Genomic DNA, 25,408 nt, shown 5'->3' with positions numbered 1-25,408 from the left:
TTCTGAAAGACCTACTTCCATATGCTCCAGTGAGTCACAGATGTAACCACCCATTACCTTTATATGCTTGGATAAATTTAGAAATGTAACTTTAGGTAATTAGATATTCAGGACAGCTGATAAGACTGAACGAGATGAGACTTTGGCCTTTTAATTGTATTACCAATAGTAGAATTGAAACATGGTTATGGTTGGATATGACATGGTATTTTTACAAGCACAAGAATGTCTATACCACAATCGCTACATTTTTGAGATTTCTGTTGAAGCTGGTGCCAATTCCTCCTGTAGATCTTCAGCACAGTAATCTACAGGACAACAAGGGTATGACTCCATCAGTATGAATAATGTTTTGCAGATCAATCAGATAAGATCAGCTTTCTTTCAAGAATGTAGGAATTCTCAGAATTCAATGTGACAGATTTGTAAAACTCCTGTATAGAGTCTAAAATACACCAGCTCATCCACTCTCCTGGTAACTTGGCACCTTTTCCTATTGTATTCATTGCTTCAGTTCCCCATTGGGCTGTAGAATGTGGAAATGGGTCTGTCTAAACTTGGCAAATTTGTGACCCTTTCCATCATTATATTATGAGGGGATGTCCTTGTTTGATGGAAGTACAATTCCCTCTTGGTTGCTTCTTAGAGGAAGTACAGTTTTCTACTGTTTTGTTTTATGCTTTTATTTCTGTGCATTTACCTTGCCCCCTACTACTTCCCCCCCCCCCCCCCCCCCCCCCCCGACCCCCAAATCTACCTATTGTAACAGATTTTTAGTTGCAGTTACTCCTTTTTTTATGTGTGATTATGAGACGACTTCCTCCTTTTTGGTAATTGCTCTTTTTGTTTTCTTTTTAGTTCATCCTTTCAGCCTCTGATAGCTTTTTGCTCTTTCCTGTTGAGCTTGCATTCCTCCTTCTTCAAAAATACGCTGATTTGATTCTGGGGATCTCTTAATAATTGATGTCTTAATTTATCTGTGTACTGACATTAACTTATTAGAAAGTGTTTGAATTTGTAAATTTTGTCATGATTAGCATTTAGCCATCTGCAGTTTTATTTCTTCAAAACTTCTAGGAGCAAATAGTTTTAAACAAAAGAAAAATCCTCTTGTGTTTGACAGCAATCTTGTGGCAATCAACCAGCTGTACTTATTAACTTTTGGTTTAAATCAGTGTTAAAACAAATCACCATGTGAATAAGGAGCAATAATAACCTGACAGAATTTGATCTAGATGGTAGTAATGCTTTAGAAAATGATTTTACCTGGAATCTGGTAACCTTCCTCCTCAATTCATATATATTTCTATTTTTAGGAACAAAATATGGCAGTGACTGGTGGCTTGGCATGGTGGAATGACTTCATTGTTTTAGCCTGTTATAATTTGATTGACCAACAAGAAGAGGTGAGTGAAGAACATTTTGACTGGCATGCTCAGGTTTAAATTGATTCCAAATTGCGGTAAAACCTGTACTAGAAAATTTTGTGTCCGCCACATTTTCTTGCCTTCCAACCAAAAATATGTTACCAGATTTGTTTGTGCAGGGTAAAACTATTTTGCCTATAAAGTAATATACAGAAACGAAAAAGTGCCTGGTAAAATAATACCCAATGACAACAAAATTCATATCAGCGTACACAGCTCTTTTGTTCCCAGTAAGCCATAATGAGAACTGGTGTTTCCTTTGAGACTTTCAGATGAGGTATTAAACTGATGGCCATGCTGCTCCCTCGAGTGGATCCCATGCACAATTTCAAAGAAGAGCAGGGAAGCCCTGATGCCTGACTAATTTATGTCCTTCAGCCAACTTCACTAAAATAACAAATTATTTGGTTATTATCACGTTGTTTGTGAGAGCTTCGTGTGCCCAAATTGATTGCACATTTCCTACAGTTTTCAGCACATCTCGGGCCTGTCTGAACTAATGCCGGAGATAAAAATGACAGGAGAATCTCTGAGTTTTACAAAATCCAAGGACCTTTGAAGGTGATACTGACAGTCACCTACAACCAAAGGCACAATATGTGTAGGGATTGGGTAGAATGTTAACGAGCAATTAATAACGTGTACTCTGGTCCTGAGCATTCACCAAAACCCCCCGAAAGCCAGTAATCCAATTTGTACTTGCAGAACCTTTTTTATTCTAACTAATCTCTAAATCAATCAATTTAACCTGTTCTCTGCCTGGCATTTTGAAATACAACAAGGTGGTCAACTCCATATTGACATCTAATTTTTTTAAAAAAACATAATAAGTATGTAGTTCTACCACCTGCCTGGTATGAGTGGCCAACAAGAAGAGCTACGTGAAGAATGTCCACAAAAATGAAAAAAAAACTTTTTTCCTGGGACTCTTGCATGGCGTAATCTTTGCTGTTTGTAATCTGAATTACAAATGATATAACTATTTTCAAATCTGGTTTGAGTAAGTCTGCAAACATTCTGCATGTTTGTAGAAAAAATAGCTTGGTGAATATTTTGCTCAATTTCAAAGTTTGCACGGTTTACAAATACATATCTCTGTCTTGACCTGATTTGGATATGTGTGATGAGGAGTTGGCCTTGTTTTTTTTATTGTTATAACAATCCTTTGTGCAGAAAACATTCTTATTCGAATTCTGGCTAAAATTTCATATTGAAATAATATTGTAATTTTTATACCACCCTTTTCTTTTCAAACCAGCTGAGACTTTATCTCCGGTCATCCAACCTGGACAACGTTTTTGCTCATATTACCAAAGTGCAATCGGAGACCTTGTTAATAAATGTCTTCAGGGACATGGTAATATTGTTCAGAGTAGACTGCTCTATCTGCTTATACAGTATTGATCGGAAAGATGATGGGTGAGTAGCCAGCTTTATTCTCCCATGATTCTGCTTGTGTTTAATGGTAATCTCCCAAGGAAAGTCGGTTAAAGTGTGACTTTTGAAACATTGGTTTGTGGTTAGGGTGTACCTCCTGTTAGAGCAATTACACTGTTATGACATCTCCAGGCATTGCACTCACCATCAAGCCATTGTTTCCAGGACTGTCACTGACCTCATCTCTTATGGGGATCTTCCTCTCACAGCTTCCAACCTGATAGTCGCCCAACCTCGGACAGCCCGCTTCTACCTCCTACCCAAAATCCACAAACAGAACTGTCCCGGTAGACCGATCGTGTCAGCTTGCTCCTGCCCCACAGAACTCATTTCTCGTTATCTTGACTCCCTTCTCTCTCCCCTTGTCCAGTCCCTTCCCACCTACATCCGTGATTCCTCTGACACCTTACGTCACATCAACAATTTCCAGTTCCCTGGCCCCAACCGCTTCCTCTTCACCATGGACGTCCAATCCCTCTACACCTCCATCCCCCACCAGGATGGTCTGAGGGCCCTTAGCTTCTTCCTCGAACAGAGACCCGAACAATCCCCATCCACCACTACTCTCCTCCGTCTGGCTGAACTTGTTCTCACACTGAACAATTTCTCCTTCAACTCCTCTCACTTCCTCCAAATAAAAGGTGTGGCTATGGGTACCCGCATGGGCCCCAGCTATGCCTGTCTCTTTATGGGGTATGTGGAACATTCCTTGTTGCAGTCCTACTCCGGCCCCCTTCCACAACTCTTTCTCCGGTACATCGATGATTACTTCGGTGCCGCTTCATGCTCTCGTCGGGACTTGGAAAAATTTATTAATTTTGCTTCCAATCTCCACCCCTCCATCATTTTCACGTGGTCCATCTCTGACACTTCGCTTCCCTTCCTTGACCTCTCTGTCTCAATTTCTGGTGATAGACCGTCCACCAATATCCATTACAAACCTACCGACTCCCACAGCTACCTCGACTACAGCTCCTCACATCCCGCTTCCTGTAAGGACTCCATCCCATTCTCTCAGTTCCTTCGCCTCCGTCGCATCTGTTCCGATGATGCTACCTTCAAAAACAGTTCCTCTGACATGTCCTCCTTCTTTCTTAACTGAGGTTTTCCACCCACGGTCGTTGACAGGGCCCTCAACCGCGTCCAGCCCATCTCCCGCGCATCCGCCCTCATGCCTTCTCCTCCCTCCCAGAAACATGATAGGGTCCCCCTTGTCCTCACTTATCACCCCACCAGCCTCCGCATTCAAAGGATCATCCTCCGCCATTTCCGCCAACTCCAGCATGATGCCACCACCAAACACATCTTCCCTTCACCCCCCTATCGGCATTCCGTAGGGATCGTTCCCTCCGGGACACCCTGGCCCACTCCTCCATCACCCCCTACTCCTCAACCCCCTCCTATGGCACCACCCCATGCCCACGCAAAAGATGTAACACCTGCCCCTTCACTTCCTCTCTCCTCACCGTCCAAGGGCCCAAACACTCCTTTCAAGTGAAGCAGCATTTCACTTGCATTTCCCCCAACTTAGTCTACTGCATTCGTTGCTCCCAACGTGGTCTCCTCTACATTGGAGAGACCAAACGTAAACTGGGCGACCGCTTTGCAAACACCCGCGGTCTGTCCGCAAGAATGACCCAAACCTCCCTGTCGCTTGCCATTTTAACACTCCACCCTGCTCTCTTGCCCACATGTCTGTCCTTGGCTTGCTGCATTGTTCCAGTGAAGCCTAACGCAAACTGGATGAACAACACCTCATCTTCCGACTAGGCACTTTACAGCCTTCCGGACTGAATATTGAGTTCAACAACTTTAGGTCTTGAGCTCCCTCCTCCATCCCCACCCCCTTTCTGTTTCTTCCCCCTTTTGTTTTTTCCAATAAATTGTATAGATTTTTCTTTTCCCACCTATTTCCATTATTTTAAAATATTTTTAAATCTTTTATGCTCCCCCCACCCCCACTAGAGCTATACCTTGAGTGCCCTACCATCCATTCTTAATTAGCACATTCGTTTAGGTGTTGAAGTTGGTGATATTATCTGTGTGTTCTTTTGTTCTGTTGTCTGTGACATCTTTTGATGATCTGCTTCTATCACTGCTTGTTTGTCCCTACAACCACACCACCCCCTCCACTTCTCTCCCCCCACCCAACCCCCCCCGCCCCCCCCCCCCCCCCACACACATGCACACACACACGCACACACACACACACACACACACACACACACCCCTTAAACCAGCTTATATTTCACCCCTTCCTTGGATTCACCTAGTTCTGTTGAAGGGTCATGAGGACTCGAAACGTCAACTCTTTTCCTCTCCGCCGATGCTGCCAGACTTGCTGAGTTTTTCCAGGTAATTCTGTTTTTGTACTGCACTCACCATATCCAACTTAAGCAATGCTTTAAATGAGTTTTAACATGTCCCTGCTTTTAAACCACACAATTTATAGCTTAGCATTACAAAATTACGTAATGTGTAAACAGAAAAGAAAAATCAAGTTGAACTGAATTTTAAACGTTTTTACCATATAAATTTGATTAGTTGTCAAATTAAACTTTCAGCTTTCTAATGAAAGATTCAAGTCATACCTCCCCTCCTCCCAGAGCAGTGTTCACTGTTGTCTGTCTCTGTAATGAGCAATAAACATTTATATTTATTGGCACTGAAATAAACACAAATTTTGAAGCAATGTAGATTGTACTATACAAAGTGGCTCTTTTCGCCCATGGCACATAGAAATGTTTAAAAAAAGAATGCTCTTTTGTTAAACATTGCTTTTCTTCGATTGCATGTGGCCATTGTCTGCTACATGCTGCAATGACTTGCTGACTTGTATATAATCCTTTGCTCCATCACTTCTTGCTATAGGTGTTTATACATTTACATACTATGTATCACGCCAGTTTAAGTAAGGTACTTTAATTCATAGGCAATTTGTAAATTATAGGCACACTCCACTTGGATTTTATTTCGCACCTATAAACCAGACGACATATCTCATCATCCACTGGTGCAGTTGTAGTTTTTGCTACTTGCTGACACAAGTTGGTGGAACGTTAACACTTTTTAAAAAAAATTGAATTATTGCTCTATTATAAACTGTACTTAAAATGGATGTGTCTGTTTGCATAAAAAATAAATGCAAATCCATAACTTGAATGACAAATTGGAGCTTATCCTCCTTGAGTATGGGTGTGGAATCTTTCTCTTCCAACTCCCCTGGCTCATGCCTCCAGTAGAAAGCACACTAACAGCAACCTAAAGGTGACCTCACTACGTTTGTAACCCTTTTCATCCAACCCCACATTTGTACTTTTGAGAGGAATAGGAATCTTTTCTTGAGTTTCTAGCAATGCAGCTTTTGCATTAGCAGCATTTATGAATTTCCTTCCAGCTTTTTGTGAAATTTTCTCATCTTTGCACCTCCCCCTGATGATCCAGTTGCGATTGTTTGAGTGTTAGTTTACAATCTCTGTCAAAGCATGTTGGCCTTGCAATAAAGGATGACACAAGCCTGTTCTGGGAATCGCCTTTGAATAGCTCATGCATTGCTAGCTATCTATAAGCATAATGAGTGAGCTGTGGTCATATCTTTCTCTGTCCTTGCACGGGCTTGTATTTTGAAGGATAGGTGCTACTGTTTTTTAAGTGGAAAAGATTGAATAACAAGCCAAAGTGTGTTTTCTTGAGTAGGTAGAGAACTTCTAAAGTTAGAAAATTACTCTTGTGTAAATTGCTAACAGGAAATTAGCCATTAAACTCACAGCTGAATGTTGTTTAATTCAGCAAATTCTCTTGAAACTTTCTGCAGTTTATAATTAGAGAAAACGCTTGTATACTTTAAGCTGCAAGAAGTTTGCCTTGAGGAATGAAAATTGCCACATTCTTTAGAGGTGAAGTGGGAACATTCTCTTGCCAGAAACTAGTATTTTAAAAAGCAAAGTTTAAAAAAACTTAGAGTTGCACCTTTCATAGAGTATTTATAGGAAAACAAGGCATTCAGAAGTATGATTTTAAGTTGAGAAGATTTAACTGGTGTTTTTAATCTGATTTTTAATATTTTCTTTTCTTAAATTTAGCCCTAACCCCACTGCCAATGTTCAAGTCCTGCAGGAGGTATCCATGTCACGTTACATCCCACATCCTTCACTCGTAATATCAGTAACTTTGACCTCTGTGAGAACAGAGACAGGCATCACCTTCAAAATGCCACAGCAGGTACCAGTTGAAGTGTATGCAATCCTTATGCCAATATTTTGTACGATTGTTTATTCAGGTCAATTTTACAGCCAGCATTTTAATTCATAAAGTTTTACCAGCAATTTACAGAGCAGCCCAAGATATCCGTGATGAGAATTTTTAAAAAATTCTTAATTAATCATGATTTTATTTTTTAAGTGATTTGGATTTCTAATATTGGGATTGATTCACTAGCCTTTGAAATAGGACATACTCTTTCTTTAAAAGCTCCAAAAATAACTTTGCTCTCTATGCTACTAAATTTGTGAGAAGATGGAGAAGATCTCTCTAATGGATAATAGAAATAGAGATCAGGATTTACCAAATTACTCCACACTGCTGATTGTGCTTTCCCCATGTAGCCATCTCCTTGGCATTGCACACCCATTTGTTAGCCTGTTAAGAAATTTAGTGCTTTCACATCAGCTGATCAATCAAATGATTTGTGACCTGCAATTAAATATGTAGCTATGTACTGATTCCTAAAGTTGTTAGCTCCTATGAGATCAGCGCTGAAATGCTGTAGGTAATTATATACTACCTTTGACACTCACTCCCGTAGCTGGAGACTCAGGATTGGCATTGAGCAAAGGCTCTTGGCCTACTGCCTAAGGCCTGTGCTACATCCAGCGATACAGTTACACTTGAATGCATTGGAGAGTTGTGAATTGGCAAATCAGCTGTTGCAGCAATAGTTCCTGATAGGGCCATGCTGGCTGTCCAGATCTTCTATTCGCTAACAATTTTGATAAAGAAATAGCAGGATAGTGCACTTTTAATTAAGATTCTGTTATATATGCAAAACAAAAATGATGCACCATAATTTTTTACAAAAAGGGAAAGGAATATGAATGTTAAATAGACCAATGTTAAACATTTTCCTTTTATTAATTTTCAGCAGTATGTACAAGTATCCTGGGGTTTCTTAAATTTACATTCTCTTTTAGAAAACTGGATGATCTACTGACTGGCTCTGTAATTCTAAAAGTAATGAAGGAAGATTTCATTATGCTTCCTGGTGGCTCAGGGTCACCCATTTCCTGTTTCTGCTTTAGAACTGCTAAGTTAAAGTAATCCGAGAGCAAAAATTTGTAAAGGTTTTCCTCTCTCCCCCCACCCCACCATCTCCCCATCCTGCTCCCACAGTGAAACTATCCAACAGTTATAAATCATACAAAAGATTAATGAAGAATGTCTGAGATACCAGTAACTATACTTTCTAACTGGGACTATGAGAGAATTCTGTACACTGACCTTCCTCTTCAAATGAGTAGATTGGAAATGAAGTCCTGTGAACTATTCAATCAAGAGTGGTGCTAATAAAGACAATGCTGCCATTGCAAAACTAGTGCTTCTTTGAATTATTCAGGATTGTATTAATTCCATCACAGTTGGTTATGTACTTCAAATTGTCTCTGACCTATTTCACATGCATAAGAATGGAGGCTGGTGACCAATAATAGCATTTAATTTTATTTTCAATGTATTTTTGAATTGATTACTGTACCTGTATTACAAATCTGTTACTATTATTGAGTGATTTTTACCATTTTTTTTCAGGCCTGTGCTGCAGAAAGCATTATGCTTAATTTAGCAGGCCAGCTTATCATGCTACAAAGGGATCGATCAGGTCCTCAGGTACGAGAGAAGGACAGCATTTCCAAACAAAAGAAGCTGGTATGTAAATGCACCTGAATAATTGCCAAGCAGATTACTAGAAAAACATCAGCTGTATGAATGTTTTTAAAATATTCTTAAATATTATCAGAGTAGGTATTACTTTAAATGATCAATTGATGCTACCTGATTTTAGTTCTATGACAATTTTGTTTTGTCACTTAGCTTCCATTCTGTGCTCCAGTGGTACTTGCCCAGTGTGTTGAAAATGTATGGACTACCTGCCGATCCAACAAACAGAAGCGTCATTTGCTGGAGGCTCTCTGGCTTAGTTGTGGAGAAGCAGGAATGAAAGTCTGGCTCCCGCTTTTTCCTAGAGACAATCGCAAACCACATTCCTTCCTTTCCAGACGGATTATGTTGCCCTTCCAGATCAATATCTATCCCCTGGCTGTCCTATTTGAGGATGCTTTGGTCCTTGGTGCAGTGAATGAAACTGTTCTGTATGATAATTTATACGTGCATAACAATGTAAAAGAACCTTTGGAAGTCCTATTCCCTTTCTGTACTGTTGAGAGGACCTCCCAAATCTACCTCCATCACATTCTTCGCCAGCTCCTGGTCAGAAACCTTGGTGAACAGGCTCTGCTCCTCGCTCAGTCTTGTGCCACATTACCATACTTTCCTCATGTACTGGAACTGATGCTTCATGAAGTCTTGGAAGAAGAAGCTACCTCCCGGGAACCTATTCCTGACCCACTGCTTCCAACTGTGGCAAAATTCATCACTGAGTTCCCTCTGTTTCTGCAGACTGTAGTTCACTGTGCGAGAAAGACTGAATATGCCTTGTGGAATTACCTGTTTGCTGCTGTAGGCAATCCTAAAGATTTGTTTGAAGAGTGTTTGTTGGCACAAGACTTGGACACTGCTGCATCTTATCTCATCATCCTACAGGTAAGAAGTAGACACACACCAAATTGTAAAATAGTCTTTATAGAAAAGCACCCTTCAAAGTATTTGTTTTAGGTAGTAGTGGAATTTTGCTATGAAATGTACTCTACTTAAAACATTGAGCAGATAGCAACATGCAAGGTGGGGAGGATCAAAAGGTTGCAAACTAAGCATTTGTACAAGTTGGAATTTTATTGCCCATCTCTAATTGCCCTTGAGACGGTAGTGGTGAGCTGCTGCCTTGAATTCCAATTGAGTGGCTTGCTGAAACGTTTCAGAGGTCAGTTAATCATTCCCTTTACTGTGGGGCTGGAGTCTCTCATGCCATACCAGGTATGATGGCAGATTTCCTTTGCTAATGAACATTAATGAACCAGATGGGTTTTTACATGGTCAGCATTGCCAATATTAGCGCGTCATTCCAGTTTTATTTGATGAATTGAATATAAATTTCTCAGCTGCTCTGTGATTTGAATGTATCTCTTGATCAATTTTCCAGGTCTTTGGATTGCTAGTTTGTTAGCATAATGCTATCATGCCCCAAGTTAAACATAAACCACCCCCCTACTTTTCAGTTGTATCGTCTAGAAATAAGCCCGAGGGGTTGGTTTAACTTTTTTTAAATGGCCTTAATAACCTGGGTTGCTATGTGTGGTGATTTGTGTATTTCAACTCCCAGAACCCTTTGTTGCTCTATTCAGTTTAGATTCTTATTTTCCAAAGAATGAGTGGCCTTCTTATTTTTCTTGCCAAAATGTAATACCTTGCACTTATCTGTACAGATATTCATTTTCTATTCTGCAGGTTTAATAATGTCTTCTTGCAGTCCTCCATATTATTGCTCCCAATTTGGTGATGCCCTGTGTCCCCTTGTTTGATTATGGCTACCTTGCATTGCTGTACAGACAGTTTAATTCATTTTTTAATGACAGTTCCTCTCACTTTAAACATTGTTTTAAACTCCTGATCATTTATGGGATATAAATTACTTAGGTCAGTTTTTTTGAATAAAGCATCTCTGTACCTGTTCAGAGATTAGTTGCCAAGTTCTGTGGCAGAGTGAGCAGCATTTCAATGGGCTATTTTAGTGTGGTTCCAGCATTATTGCTAAGTGCAAGTAATCAGAACACAAGCAAAATACTGCATATGCTGGAAATATAAAATAAAAACGCAAAATGCTAGAAATACGCAGCAGGCCTGGCAATATCTGTGGAAAGGAGAAGTCAATGTTCCATGGTGTTGATGCCCCTTCATCAGAGTGGGTTCTGATGAAGGGTCACCATCAGCCCGAAACTGCCTGACCTGCTGAGTATTTCCAGCATGTGCCTTTATGCATGTAATAAGACTTTTTTAAAAAATCTTATTTGGATAGTAAAATTAGTTTAAAGTTGTGTTGACATGCTCTGGCAGTTATTTAGTTCAAAAGTAAAATGCAATCAAGCCCACTTAAATGAATAAGTGATTTAAAGGATAACACGTTTGAGAGTAAAATTTCCTTGCAAAAATAACTTCTGTATTTTACAGTGAATTTTATTCCAGTTAAGTGAATGATTGTTAATTGAGAGAACGTTAAAATGAATTGCACAAGTCTGGATTTATTAATTCAACCATTGCCCTGCCGCACTAAAGTATTGGCACAGAATTTGCTGGAACAAAATGACTGAACAATATAACCCGTTACTAATGTGCAAATCGGTTAGCAACTTGTGGTGAAGAAGGGATAACCCATGATTTGTGTTTTTTTCGCAAAGCCTTTAACCTCTCCAAGAGGTTCATAAAATTGATGCATTTGCACATTAATTGCCCATTAGACTGACCACAGAAATGTAATAGCAGAAGTACCTTTAAATGACTATAATTAGTCGCTTGGTATTACAGAATTTGAATGTTGCTGAGAAAAGAGATATGCTGTCGAAACTTTTTGTCTTAGGTCAGATGCAAGAATGCCACATTTTAAAAGGAGCAAAAGTTTATACTGCATTGAAAAAGAGCACTGATTCATTGGTACATCGACTCTGATCCTGGTGTTGCCATGGAAAATGCATCACGGAACAATTCTCCCACATTTTGTTAATGACTCCCAATCAACCTTTAAACTGAAAAAGGGAGCAATTTAAACTGCTCAGTCTCATTGTAAATTCTTTTTAGTAAATTTTTCTTGAGATTTTAAACGTTAAAATCTTGTCTTTTGTCTCACTTCTCTCTCAATCTAATCTTTCTTTTCCTCTTTTTATTTCTCTTCCTGTCCCTGGTTTGACATTGAATTCACCCACTGAGCCCTTCCTGCTTTAGTTCTCAATCTCATTGGTTAAGGAGATAGACTATCCCATTGTTCACCAAGGTGCCCAAATGTCCCTGCTGCACTATTACCTGTTTGCATTTCCAGCAAGTTACAGGGCAGTAAAATTAAAGAGAAGGGAATAGGAAAATGCATAATCATTCAGGCATGCTGGAGATGCTCCAGCCAATCAGGCCTAGTTTATTCAGCCTTTTTTTTTAACCAAGCAATGTATTAAGTTTTTTTTAAAACCATTTATGTCTCGGTGTAAAAATCGCTTAGTAATTAATTCAGACATTTTAGAGCATCTTTTTCACCTCCAGATGCAAGTGCCCAGCACTTTTGACAAATTAGATTGTTTAGGTGTGCATACTGCTTCAGGTGCTAATGCCTCAAGTTTTGTGATGCTTTGCATGTATGTGTGTTTGATGGCACAAAACCTTCTGGCAACAAGCTTGCAGAAACTCTGAACAGTTGAGAAGCTATCTCCAAAGAAGGTGCTTCATTCTCTTGTTAATAAGGTGAAAGTAGTTGCCATTCTGTGTGGACCAAGGCTTCCCAGACTGAAATCACTAAGTAGTTGAGTGTATTACAGGCTGCTTGTTTAAAGATTTGTTGTGCGGCATTGTCATGTGTATGTTGAAATGAAGCACATGATGTAGGTACATTTGTTATCCATAACAATTGTGTGATCACTTTTACAGCACTGTAATTTGCAGTTTCCATTCCATTGTTGGGTTTTTTGCCAAAACTTGCACAATGATTACAACCGATGTTCACTTACTAATTTTTTCTAAAATAAAATTTACTTGGAAAACCATTATTCATTTTCACAGTTCTCTTCTACAGAGTCTTGATTATTGTTGGTTTTTTCAGTTTTAAACAGGAGCGAAAGGAAACAAATCCATCTTATGCTTCCTTTTCCAAACATGGCCTGGTGAGGCCAGAGAACATGATTAAAATAAAGAAAAAGGTTCCTCTTGGAAGCAATTAACCTTAAGTGCTAAATGCCTGTTGTAATTCTTAAAATAAGTGTGGTTTTCTTTTGGTCTTACCTGACATATGCCAGCTTTATTTTGCTGAAATTTTAAAAATATATAATTGTTTAGATGTGGGACTATAGAATATAGAAACTATTTAGTTCTCAAAAAATTGGGCATCATTTCTAATGTTCATTCCAGTGGAATGAACTAGTGCTCTCCTTTATAATCTATTGATTACAAGTACTAGAATGGTAAGTACTAAGAAAATGAATTGTATTACATAGGATTGCATAGTATAGACGGCACAGAAACTTAGTCCTCGGTCCAATGTCCATGCTAGTGTTTATTCTCCACTCGAGCTCCCTCCCATCTTTCCTCACCCAAATCTACCCTTGTAACCATCTATTCCATTCTCTCTCATATGCTTATGTAGTTTCCCTTTAAATGCATCTATACCAACACTTCACACACTGCCTGTGGTTGGGAGTTCCACATTCTCACCACTCTGCGTAAAGAAGTTTCTTCTTAATTTCCTGTTCGTGACTATCTTATAGTGATGGTGTCTAGTTAGTCTGTTCCCACAGGAGGAAACGTTCTCTATCCTCTCTATCAAAATCTTTCATAATTTTAAATACCTCTATTAGATCGTCCCTCAGCCTTTTTTTCAAGAGAAAAGAGGCCAATCTACCAACCATTCCCTGATATGTATACCCACGTATTGTGGTACCATTCTTGTAAACCTTCTTTGCACTCTTTGTAGTACTTCTGTATCTTTTCTTGATAATATGACATCTTGAGTTCCACACAGTACTCACAAGTGTGATCTAACAAAAGATTGATACAGGTTTAGCATAACTTCCTTGTCTTTCAGTTCTGGCCCCCACTAGAAATAAAGCTGAGTGCTTGGGCTTTTTTTATGATTTTACTAACCTGTGGCACAACCTTTAGTGATTGGTGTTTTTGTACTCCGATTGCTTTGTTCCTCTACCCCATTTAGACTTGCACCTTCCAAGTAATAAGTGACCTCCTTATTCTTCCTACCAAAATGCACCACCTCATGTGTAACTGTGTTGAACTTTATTTGCCAATTATTTGCCCATTCTGTAAGATTATTAATGTCCTCCTGTAATTTGTTGCAGCCCTTTTCAGTCTTGACTCTACAGGAACTCCCCCACCCTCCCATCTTGATGTCAACTTCAAATTTAGAAATTCTTTTTATTCCAAACTCTCTAATTTATTAATATAAGCTGTGACAGCAGTGGTCCCATCACTGATCCTTGCAGAATACCACTTTCTGCCACTCTAAGTACCTGCCCTTTAGTCTCACTCTCTGCTTTCAGTCTTGAAGCCAGCTTGCAATCTGTTCTGCTATTTGTCCCCAACTCCACATTCCCTGGCCTTATTCATTAGTCTATTATGGAGCACCATTTCAAAGGCCTTTTGAAAACACAGGTAAATTAACTCCTGCATTACCGTTGTCATTGTTACCATACTTCCAAAAAATTTATTAAGGTTGGTCAAGCGAGATTTTCCCTCCAAAATCTATGCTAACTACTCATCATTCTATTTCCCATTTCTAGATGTTCTTCTATTCGATCCTTCTGTCGGGATTCCAGTATTTTTCCTACAATCGATTTTAAGCTGACTGGCCTGTAATTCCAGGAGTTACATTAACTATCTGCCAACCCTCTGGCACTACATCTTTTTCTCACAATATTAAATAATCTCTTCCCTAGATTCTTTTATAATATGTGGATTCAATACATCTGGACTAGGGGCTTTATCCTCTGAGTTTTAGTTTATTCAGTACATCCCAGTTTTTATTTTAAATATACTAATCACATTGCCCATCTCATAATTTCAATGTTATGTCCACCTGTTTTATCTCCCTGGCAAATAGCGAAGCAAAATAATTATTTAATATTTATGCCATCTTCGTATTGTTATTTGTGATTACTATACTCTCTATCCCTTAATGATCTGGTTCCCAATGTAGTCCTTTTTATTGCTATGCCTGTAAAATATTTTACTGTTATTCTACATTTGACAATTTAGCTTCATAGTTCCTCTTTGCATTCCTATGTTTTTCGTCTTCTTTCCTAATCTTTTCATATTCTCTCATCATACGCTTCTCTGCTGCCTATATATTAATGTTTGCCTCTTTCTTAATCCTCAATTGTTCCCTTATGTCTTTATTCATCCATAGATTCCCACTAGCGTGTAGTTTGTTTTTTCCCTTAGTGGAATATATTTTTCCTGTACTCATTGAACACCCATTTTTTTTTCTATTCATTCATGAAATGTGAGCTTTGCTGGCTGGGCCAGCTTTTATTTCCCATCCCTAATTGCCTTTGAGAAGATGGTGGTGAGCTGCCGCCTTGAACCGCTGCAGTCCATGTGGTACAGGTACATCCACAGTGCTATTAGGAAGGGAGTTCCAGGATTTTGTCCCAGCTGTAGTGAAGGAACGGCGATATATTTCCAAGTCAGGATGGTGAGTGGCTTGGAGAGGAACTTCGAGGTGATGGTGTTCCCATCTATCTGCTGCCCTTGTCCTTCGAGGTGGCAGTGGTCGTGGGTTTGGAAGGTGCTGTCTAAGGAGCCTTGGTGAATTCCTGCCATGCATCTTGTAGATGGCACACTCTGCAGCTACTGTGCGTCAATGGTGGAGGGAGTGAATGCTTGTGGATGTGATGCCAATCAAGTGGACTGCTTTGTCCTGGATGGTGTCCAGCTTCAGTGTTGTAGGAGCTGCACTCATTCAGGCAAGTGAGGAGCATTCCATCACATTCCTGACTTGTGCCTTGTTAGATGCTAGACAAGCTTTGGGGAGTCAGGAGGTGAGTTACTCGTCGCACAATTCCTAGCCTCTGACCTGCTCTTGTAGCCACAGTATTTATATGCCTAGTCCAGTTCAGTTTCTAGTAAATGGTAACCCCCAGGATGTTGATAGTGGGGCATTCTGTGATGGTATGCTATTGAACATCAAGGGACAATGGTTGGACTCTCTCTTGTTGGAGATGGTCATCGCCTGACACTTGTGTGGCATGAATGCTACTTGCCACTTGTCAGCCCGAGCCTGGACCTTGTCCAGGGCTTGCTGCATTTGGAATGGACTGCTTCAGTATCTGAGGAGTCGCGAATGGTGCTGAACATTGTGCAATCATCAGCGGACATCCCCACTTCTGACCCTATGATGGAAGGAAGGTCATTGATGAAGCAGCTGAAGATGATGGTTGGACCGAGGACACTACCCTGAGGAACTCCTGCAGTGATGTCCTGGAACTGAGATCTCTGACCTCCAACAACCACGACATCTTCCTTTGTGCAAGGCATGACTCCAACCAGTGGAGAGTTTTCCCCCTGATTCCCATTGACTCCAGCTTTGCTAGGGTTCCTTGGTGCCACACTCAGTCAAATGTTGCCTTGATGTCAAGGGCAGTCACTCTCACCTCACCTCAGGAATTCAGCTCTTCTTTCCATGTTTGAACCAAGTCTGTAACGAGGTCAGGAGCTGAGTGGCCCTGGCAGAACCCAAACTGGGCATCAATGAGCAGGTTATTGCTAAGCAAGTGCCTGTTGATTGCACTGTTGATGACCCCTTCCATTACTGACGGAGAGTAGATTGATGGGGCGTTAATTGGCCGGTTTGGATTTGTCCTACTTTTTGTGTACAGGACATATCTAGGCAATTTTCCACATAACTGGGTAGATGTCAGTGTTGTAGCTGTACTGGAGCAGCTTGGCTAGGGGCGCGGCAAGTTCTGGAACACAAGTCTTGCCAGAATGTTGTCAGGGCCCATAGCCTTTGCAGTATCCAGTGCATTCAGCCGTTTCTTGATATCACGTGGAATTAATCAAATTGGCTGAAGGCTGGCACCTGTGATGCTGGGGATCTCCGAAGGATGCTGAGATGGATCATCCATCCACTCAACACTTCTGGCTGAAGGTTGTTGCGAATGCTTCAGCCTTATCTTTTGCACTGCTGTGCTGGGCTCCTCCATCATTGAGGATGGGGATATTTGTGGAGTCTCCTCCTCCAGTGAGTTGTTTAATTGTCCACCACCATTCACGACTGGATGTGGCAGGGCTGCAGAGCATAGACCTGATCTGTTGGTTGTGGGATTGCTTAGCCCTGTCTATCACTTGCTGCTTATGCTGTTTGGCACTCAAGTAGTCCTTTTTTTTATAGCTTCAGCAGGTTGACACCTCATTTTAGGTATGCCTGGTGCTGCTTCTCTTCATTGAACCAGGGTTGACCCCCTATCTTGATGGTAATGCTAGAGCAGGGGTTATGCCGGGCCATGAGGTTACAGATTGTGCTCAAGTACAATGCTGCTGCTGCTGGCCCACAGCGCCTTATGGAAGCCCAATCTATCCCATTTAGCATGGTGGAAGTGCCACACAACACGATGGAGGGTATCCTCAATGTGAAGGCGGGACTTCGTCTCCACAATGACTGTGCGGTGGTCACTCCTGCTGATACTGTCGTGGACAGATGCATCTGCAGCAGGCAGGTTGGTGAGGATGAGGTCAAGTATGTTTTTACCTCTTGCTGGTTCCCTTGCCACCTGCCGCAGAACCAATCTAGCAGCTATGCCATTTAGGACTCGGCCAGCTCGGTCAGTAGTGGTGCTACCAAGCCATTGTTGGTGATGGACATTGAAGTCCCCCACCCAGAGAACATTCCATGCCCTTGCCACCCTCAGTGCTTACTCCAAGTGATGTTCAACATGGAGGAGCACTGATTCATCAGTTGAGGGAGGGTGGTATGTGGTAATCAGCAGGCGGTTTCCTTGCCCATGTTTGACCTGATGCCATGTTGAAGACTCCAGGGCAACTCCCTCCTGACTGTGCCACCACCCCTGCTGGGTCTGTCCTGCCGGTGGGACAGGATATACCCAGGGATGGTGATGGGTGGAGTCTAGGACATTGTCTTTAAAGTATGATTCCGTGACTATTTTGTGACACAGCTCCCAGATGTTAGTAAGAGGACTTTGCAGGATCGGCAGGGCTGTGAATGCCAGTGCCTCGATTGATGCCGGGTGATCTGTCCAGTTTAATTCCTTTTTTGTCTTTGTAGCGGTTTGTTACAACTGAATGGCTTGCTAGGCCATTTCAGAGGGCATTTAAAAGTGAACCATTTTGCTGGGGTCACATATAGACCAGACCAGGTAAGGATGACAGATTTCCTTCCCTAAAGGACGTTAGTGAATCCTACAACAATCGACTATGGCTTCATCATTGGACTTTTAATTTGAATTATTGAATTCAAATTCCACTATCTGCCTTGGCAGGATTTGAGCCTGGGTCCCCAGAGCATTAACCTGGGCCTTTGGATTACTATGTCCAGCAACAGTACCACTATGCCATCACCTTCCCCTCTCATTGTAGTCCCACGTTGTTTACCAACGTTGTCACCCATTGTATTTTCCCAGGTTCTATTTTCAACCCCTCAAAATTAGCTTTTCTCCAGTCAATTAGCTTGGCTTTCTTCCATACTTATATCCTTTTCTACTATCATGTTTGACAAACCTACTGGTGTTTTTAAGGACGTAACTAGCAGAATAGATAAGAGAGAGCCATTGGATTTGGTGTGTTTGGATTTTAATAAAATCCAACATAAGAGATTAGTGTGCAAAATTAAAGCACATGGAATTGGGAATAATATATTGGCATGGATTGAGAATTGGTTAGCCCTCTCATTCCCACCAAGGTTCGTCAGCAAACTTGGAAATATTACATTTGGTTCTCTCATCCAAATCATTGCTACACCTTGTGAATAGCTGGGGCCAAGCACTGATTCCTACGGTATCCGACTAGGCATTGCCTGCCACTCCAAAAAGGACCCATTTATTCCTACTCAAAAACGAGAGGACTTGAGTACTGGGGCAAGAATGTCTTACTGCAGATGTACAGGGTCTTGTTGAGACCACATCTCGATTATTGTGTGCAGTTTTGGCCTCCTTGCCTAAATAGGGATGTGTTTGCCATAGAGGGAGTGCAACGAAGGTTTACCAGACTGATTCCTGGGATGGCAGGATTGTCGTAAGAGGAGAGCTTGGGTCGACTAGGCCTGTATTCACTGGAGTTTAGAAAAATGAGAGGGGGGTCTCATTGAAACATATAAAGTTCTGACAGGGCTAGACAGGGCTGGATGCAGGGATGATGTTTCCTCTGACTGGGGTGTCTAGAACAAGGGGTCACAGCCTCAGGATATGGGGTAGGCCATTTAGGACTGAGATGAGGAGAAACTCTTCAGAGGGTGGTGAACCTGTGAAAGTCTCTACCACAGAAGGCTGTGGAGGCCAAGTCACTGAAGATATTTAAAAAAGAAAAAGATTTCTACACTCTAAAGGCATCAAGAAGTATGGAGCGAGACTATGGCTTTGAGGTAGAGGATCAGTCATGATCATATTGAATGGCGGAGCAGGCTCGAAGGACCAAATGACCTACTCCTCCTATTTTCTATGCTTCTATCATCTTAAAGCATATTATGTTGTCACTGTTGACTGGATATTCCCCTAATTTTACTTCTCTTACTTGCTCTGGTTATTTCCCCACTAGTAGATCCAATAGTGAATCATTGCTTGTTGGGTTAGAAAGAAGTTCTGTACACATTGTAGGAACTCCATTCCTCTCAATCTACCTCATCTGACCAATTAAAATCAGAGAAGTTAAAATCCCCATTGATTGTTCGTGTTTGTCTGCATATTTCTTCCTCCACTTCCCTTCAGTTATTGGATAGTCTGTAAGTTACGCCTATTATTGTGATGGATATCTTTGTGATCTTTTACTTCTATCCATATGGATTCTATTTGTCTTTTTGTTATCCTGACCAAGTGCACCTACTGCAGCCGCACCCCCCCCAACTCTATCCTTTCTCAATATGTTATACCCTTCAATGTTTAATTTCCAGTCCTGATTTTTCTGTAACCATGTCTCAGTAACCCCTACTATGTCTGGTCCCTTCCAGTGCATGATTTCCTCCACCACCCCTGTTTTATTTTGAACCCTGTGTGCATTGTACAGACATTTTTTAATTCATTTTTGATAGGATTTCATTTCATTTTACATTTAACCACCTTTTTAGACTCCTGTTCTGTAACTCGTTATTCCCTTGCCATCAATGTCCTCGACTATTTTATTCTTTCCTATGCTGTGTCATGGACAGAGCTTACCTTTAGGCTGCTTATATTTCTTGATCCCTGTCCTGTGCCCTGCCACCTCATTTACTAGTTTAAAGCCTTCTCCACCCTCGATTTATGCTTCATTTGGGGCTTGCGTTCCATTGCTGGTCAGGTGGAGCCCAACCATCAGTATAGCTCCTTCCCAGAATTGGTGCCAGTGTCCCATGAAAAGAAATCCCTCTTTCCCACACCAGCCCTTTAGCCGTGCATTAATTCTACTGATCTGTCTACAATGCCAATTGCATTTGGCGGCTCAGGCAATATTCCAGAGATTATTACCCTCAAGGTCCTGCTTTTTAATTTAGAGCCTGACTCCTTAAACTCTTTCAGCAAGATCTCATCCCTGTCTCTACCTATGTTGTTTGTCCCGACATGGACCATAACAAATGGGTTACAGAGGATGAAATCTATCCTCCTAATTAATACCCTCCATTACTACCACTTTCTCATTCTGCTCTGTTTTCCACAGTACCCCCTACCCAATCCCTGAAAGCTTTCTGAGCCATGGTACCTTGGTCTGCATTGTGGCTATCCTCTCTGTAGTTTTTCTGCTTGTTGTCAAAGATAGCAAGTACATTGTATCTGTTGAACTGGATGACTGTCTGCAAAACCTCCTCTCAACCTCTCCTAAATACTTACAACTTGGCTCCTTATCAGTCACACCCTCCCTTTCCTGAATCTGTATTTTCCCCTGGGGTGTGACTATATTCTGGATAAAACTGTCCAGAAGCAATCTTCCCTTCCCTTATATGTTGAAGTGCCTCCAACTTGCACTCAGCTCAATAACTCCGAGAGATTCAAGATGGGACACATCCCCTACAGATGTGCTTGTTCAGTATCACCTTCCATAAACTTCCACGTTCTACAATCCACACACATCTGTTCTGCCGTACCTCAGATTAGCCTTATTTTGTTTATTTAATTAGTCTTTATTAACCTGTGGTTTAATTAATTAGTCTAACTAGATATGCCATAACTTTAATGGAATTCTTGACAGTTTCCCAGATCAGTTTGAACGACTGCCCAAGTTTAGAGGAAAGAACTTAATACCAACCAGTCGCTTACCCGCTATCCTGTGACACCACTCTTATGATTTTTTAATTTGTTTTCGGAGTGTTTTCTCTCTACCACTGCTTTAACCCCATTATGTATGCAATCGGACTCTGCACTCTTCTAGCCCACCACACACACACTGCCCCCCTGCTGCTGCTTTATCACAGCTGTGCCAAAAGATTTCCCACTGTTCTCACAGCATTCTGAATTGTATTGCAATGAGTTAGACTAAGGCCTCTTTATTTCAATGCATATGCAAGATGTTTAGCCAAAATTAAGAGCTTTGTCCTGGAAATCTGGTTGCCTGGTGTTCATTCACAAAATGATAGCTTCATATTGATCAAATTTGATAAAGGTTGTAAATTGATAGTATGGAGTAAAATCTACTAGAAAATTGAATTTGATTGTATTTTCTTTCAACTGTTTTTCTTCTGATAGAACATGGAGGTCCCTGCAGTTAGCAGGCAGCACGCCACACTGCTTTTCAGCACAGCCCTGGAACAAGGAAAATGGGATCTTTGCCGTCACATGATCCGTTTCTTGAAAGCCATTGGTGCAGGGGAATTGGAGACTCCTCCACCAACTCCTACCACTCAGGTACATGTGAAAATGGCTTATCTTTCAGTGAACATCAAAACAAATTGTTACAAAGTGCAGTGATTATAATCCCATAATGTTAACAACTAAACTGCTTCTAATTACAAAAATGGAGGATGAAGTGTGTTTTATGTAGCCTTTATACCCTGAGGGTCCAATACTGCTTGAGATTAACTTGACACTCAAAAGTAGCAGCTATTATCAATTGGTTTAAGTTTATCAGTCTCTGGCAGTAATTCAATCGTGGGCTTAGTAAACCAATTCTTCAAGGGTCTGTTCTTATGCATGGTAATATAACTTGAACCTTGCTTATTATTACTTCTTAGCCATCTAGAGTTCTTAACTTTTACAAATATGTTATATAAGCAGTGGAACATTGTTTTTTCTGGGTTGGCTCACAGTGAAGAGTGCCACTTATGCAGATAACCTTCAACCTTTACACTCTGTTTGCTATCTTGAGCTTCTTGAAACCCAACTATTTTCTTACAGTCTAAACAATGGAAAAAATATAGATTGCGTTTAATGTTGAAAAATATAAGTCCTTGCATTTGCTTTGCATTGGTGAAGACAAGTTCTAATGTACATTAGAACCGGTCTTAAGTTAGCCACCCAACTACACCATAGCATGTTATAGATTTGGATGGTGGAAGTGAGAAAGTGATTGTATCTGGTCCTCAGCCAGGATCTTATTAAATGGCAGAGCAGGCTCTAGGGGCTGAATGGCTTACTACTCCTTGTTCATATGTATGTTCATATGATATGTTTATGGTTAGCACTGCAAATGCATTGAATCAGAATTAAACATCAAAATATTTAGAAATTCCAAAGCATTTATAATGGTAGCCAAGTTGTTGGGCATTTAACTGTTTGGATTATTTGAAAGAATTAATAGTTGAAAGCTTTCAGCGTGCCTATGAAACAGTGGATACCTGGGCTGTCAACTGCTGTTGTCATGTTTTGCTGCATATTTCAGTGCTGTTACACAACTGTTGAAAGCTTTACCTTTCCTCCAGAATCGCAATTTCCAGCAGTCAACTTGAGTGAAAAATTGGTTTCAGCATCCATCGCGGTGTGCAAAACTGCATATAGTCTGTTCCTACTTGTTTGCCCATGATGTAAGGTATCATTATAAAAGATAATAGTGTTCTGTTTATATATTTTTGAGATTAAAGTATTGTGCCTTTAAATTTTATCTTAGGAACCCAGCTCAACTGGAGGCTTTGAGTTCTTCAAACATAGGAGTATTAGTTTTTCACAGTCAGCAGAAGGTCTCAATGCAGGCAAATTTAACCTGCAGAAGGCATTAAGCATGCCTTCTGGGCCCTCAGCCAAGAGGTAATTATACTATTTAATTTTCTAACTAGAGTCTTGTTCTAAATCGTACGTCACAAATCATTGCTGGTTGTTTGACTTTGCATTATTAAACTAATGGGTTATATTAGCCTATAAAATATAAACAGAAATGAAAGATTCAACAAAATTATTGCAGAGTAGCCGAAGGCCATACAATCCAGAAATGTTGGAAGATTGGCATAGGTATTTTTTTTAAACCACATTTTATGATGCACTGAAGAGAAATGTCATTAATATTTTCAGTAGAAGTGCTAAGAAATCTAGAAACCTTAATAATTAATGTTTCAATAAAGGCATTCACTGTACAAAGCTATTTTGGGTGTGCAATAATTTGCATTCACCTACCCTGTAGATTTGTTTTAAATGTTGCTTTTGGAATACACAACTCTGCACTCCAGAATATTAATCAAGTTTAGCAAGTGTTCTTACTGCAACATTTTGTGTAAAGCATGAAGTATATTCTAAAGCACACAGCTAACTCTTCTTGCCTACCATATAATATTCCCTGCTCCCAGTCCTCTACATATGCAGTTCTCTAAGTGCACAGGTACAATGCAAGTTGACTCATTCCTTCACTAATCTTTTCCTCCTTCACTCTCTTCCACCCCCTAATGAAGCACCTGCATGGCATTATCCTTATAACCCTCCAGAAATCAGGAACTTGCTGTGTGGAGAATTGCAAATGTGAACTCTCTTCCACCCACTTCATTTCAGAGCATATTAATAAACCAGCCTCATGTACCACATGATGTTCAGTAATGAAGGTTTTTTTTAAAAAGACTACCAGGCACTTGCTTTATTCTTTAGAATTAGAATTTTTTAAAAATGATTTGAATTGAGTATAATTTTGTGTCCTTGTCTTTAGGTGGAGTAAAGATGCTGACAGTACTGAAAATATGTACATAGATGAGATGCTTTGGCGTCATGCACGAAGACTCCTGGAAGAGATGAGGCTAAAAGATCTCAGCAGCTTTGCTGCACAACTCGGTTTTGAGCTCATAGGTTGGCTTGGCAAAGAAAAGACTCGGGTGGCACGAGTCGAGGACTTTGTTAAGGCTTTAAAAAGACTCCATAATGATTTCCTTTGGCCATTTCCTGTTATTCCTTCTAGTTGTTTAGTAAATTCACCATTCAAAAATGGCAAATACAAAACAGGTAATATAAATAGTAAACACTTAAAGACTATTTAGCATTTTCTATTTAAGCAGCTTTAAACAGCATTTCAAGATTAAGTATTATAGGAACACTGGAATAGTATCAACTACTTTTGAAGTGTTAGAGAAAAGCATACACAACCACCCAGTGGAAAATTTCTAGAGAATTGTTAGTCGTGACACTTATATTGTTTAGTGATTTTTCATAACCTTGAGTTTATTGTTTCTTTTATAAACTCTCTTTTATTCCCCATGCTTGTGCAAAATGAACTTTTGCCAGTTTTTCTCATTTTCTTGTCTGCTCATGTGAAGCTGTTACTGGGATGAAATACTATGATCAGTTAAACCCTCCAGTACCTCACCTAACTGGTTGTTTCCCAGCTCTGCATCTAGCCAAAGTATGCTGTAGGGGAGGATTGGCTTGTGATTACCTCCATGCTATGTTCCCACAATCCCGCTTTTCAGCAGAAGTGACTGTAGAATTGAGAACCAGGGGTCAAAATTGGAATCTCCGTAGTCTGGATTGTTTCTATATTAGGTCGATGGCGCACTGAGTCATAAATGAATATTTTTGTTTATTTCCAAGTGGAATATTCTGAAAGCAGAATTGAACGATAAATGGTGAAAATTAATGGTTCTAAATTAAAATGTAAACTGGCTTCTTTTTACTAATTGTTCATAAGTCCTGCTGCAGCTCCATAAAGTATTATAATGACTTGGAGTTGGCAGACTGATGTACAAAACTTGTATTTATATAGTGCCTTTAAGGTAATAAGTCCCAAGATGCTTCAGTGTTATAAAGCAAAATTTGATACTGAGTCACATAAGGCAATAATTGGACTGATAGCCAAAAGCTTGGTCAAACAGCTTGGCTTTTAAGCTGTAGAGTTGTGAACCAGGGGTCAAAATTGGGATCTCCATAGTCTGGATTGTTTCTATACTAGGTTGCTGGCACACTGAGTCATAAATGAATATTTTTGTTTATTTCCAAGTGGAAAGGAGGAAATGATGATCTACATTCTAGAGTGTTGAGAGGTAGAGATATTGGTAGTCATCTTCCAAAATTCTGCAGAATCTGGAATGGTTCCTACAGATTGGAAAATAGCAAATGTAACCCCACTATTTA

The 25,408-nt window shown here is 40.3% G+C and overlaps 1 protein-coding gene across 4 annotated transcripts in view; it reads left to right on the top strand.

Moving 5' to 3' along the window:
* ric1 (RIC1 homolog, RAB6A GEF complex partner 1) overlaps window positions 1–25,408 on the top strand; it is a 165,538-nt gene that overhangs the window by 116,316 nt on the left and 23,814 nt on the right. For 3 of the 4 annotated variants that reach the window (XM_041186019.1, XM_041186022.1, XM_041186023.1), the window contains 8 exons: window positions 1,317–1,406; window positions 2,686–2,846; window positions 6,947–7,085; window positions 8,667–8,783; window positions 8,949–9,677; window positions 21,617–21,775; window positions 22,974–23,110; window positions 23,994–24,283. In XM_041186019.1, coding sequence (XP_041041953.1) covers window positions 1,317–1,406; window positions 2,686–2,846; window positions 6,947–7,085; window positions 8,667–8,783; window positions 8,949–9,677; window positions 21,617–21,775; window positions 22,974–23,110; window positions 23,994–24,283 — 1,822 coding nt within the window. The remainder of the gene's footprint in view (window positions 1–1,316; window positions 1,407–2,685; window positions 2,847–6,946; window positions 7,086–8,666; window positions 8,784–8,948; window positions 9,678–21,616; window positions 21,776–22,973; window positions 23,111–23,993; window positions 24,284–25,408) is intronic. The other variant, XM_041186021.1, reaches the window with a different exon arrangement.

This window comes from Carcharodon carcharias, chromosome 4 (assembly GCF_017639515.1).
Source record: "Carcharodon carcharias isolate sCarCar2 chromosome 4, sCarCar2.pri, whole genome shotgun sequence".
In the NCBI taxonomy this organism is placed as follows: Eukaryota; Metazoa; Chordata; class Chondrichthyes; order Lamniformes; family Lamnidae; genus Carcharodon; species Carcharodon carcharias.
This window is presented reverse-complemented; position numbering and strand designations above follow the sequence as displayed.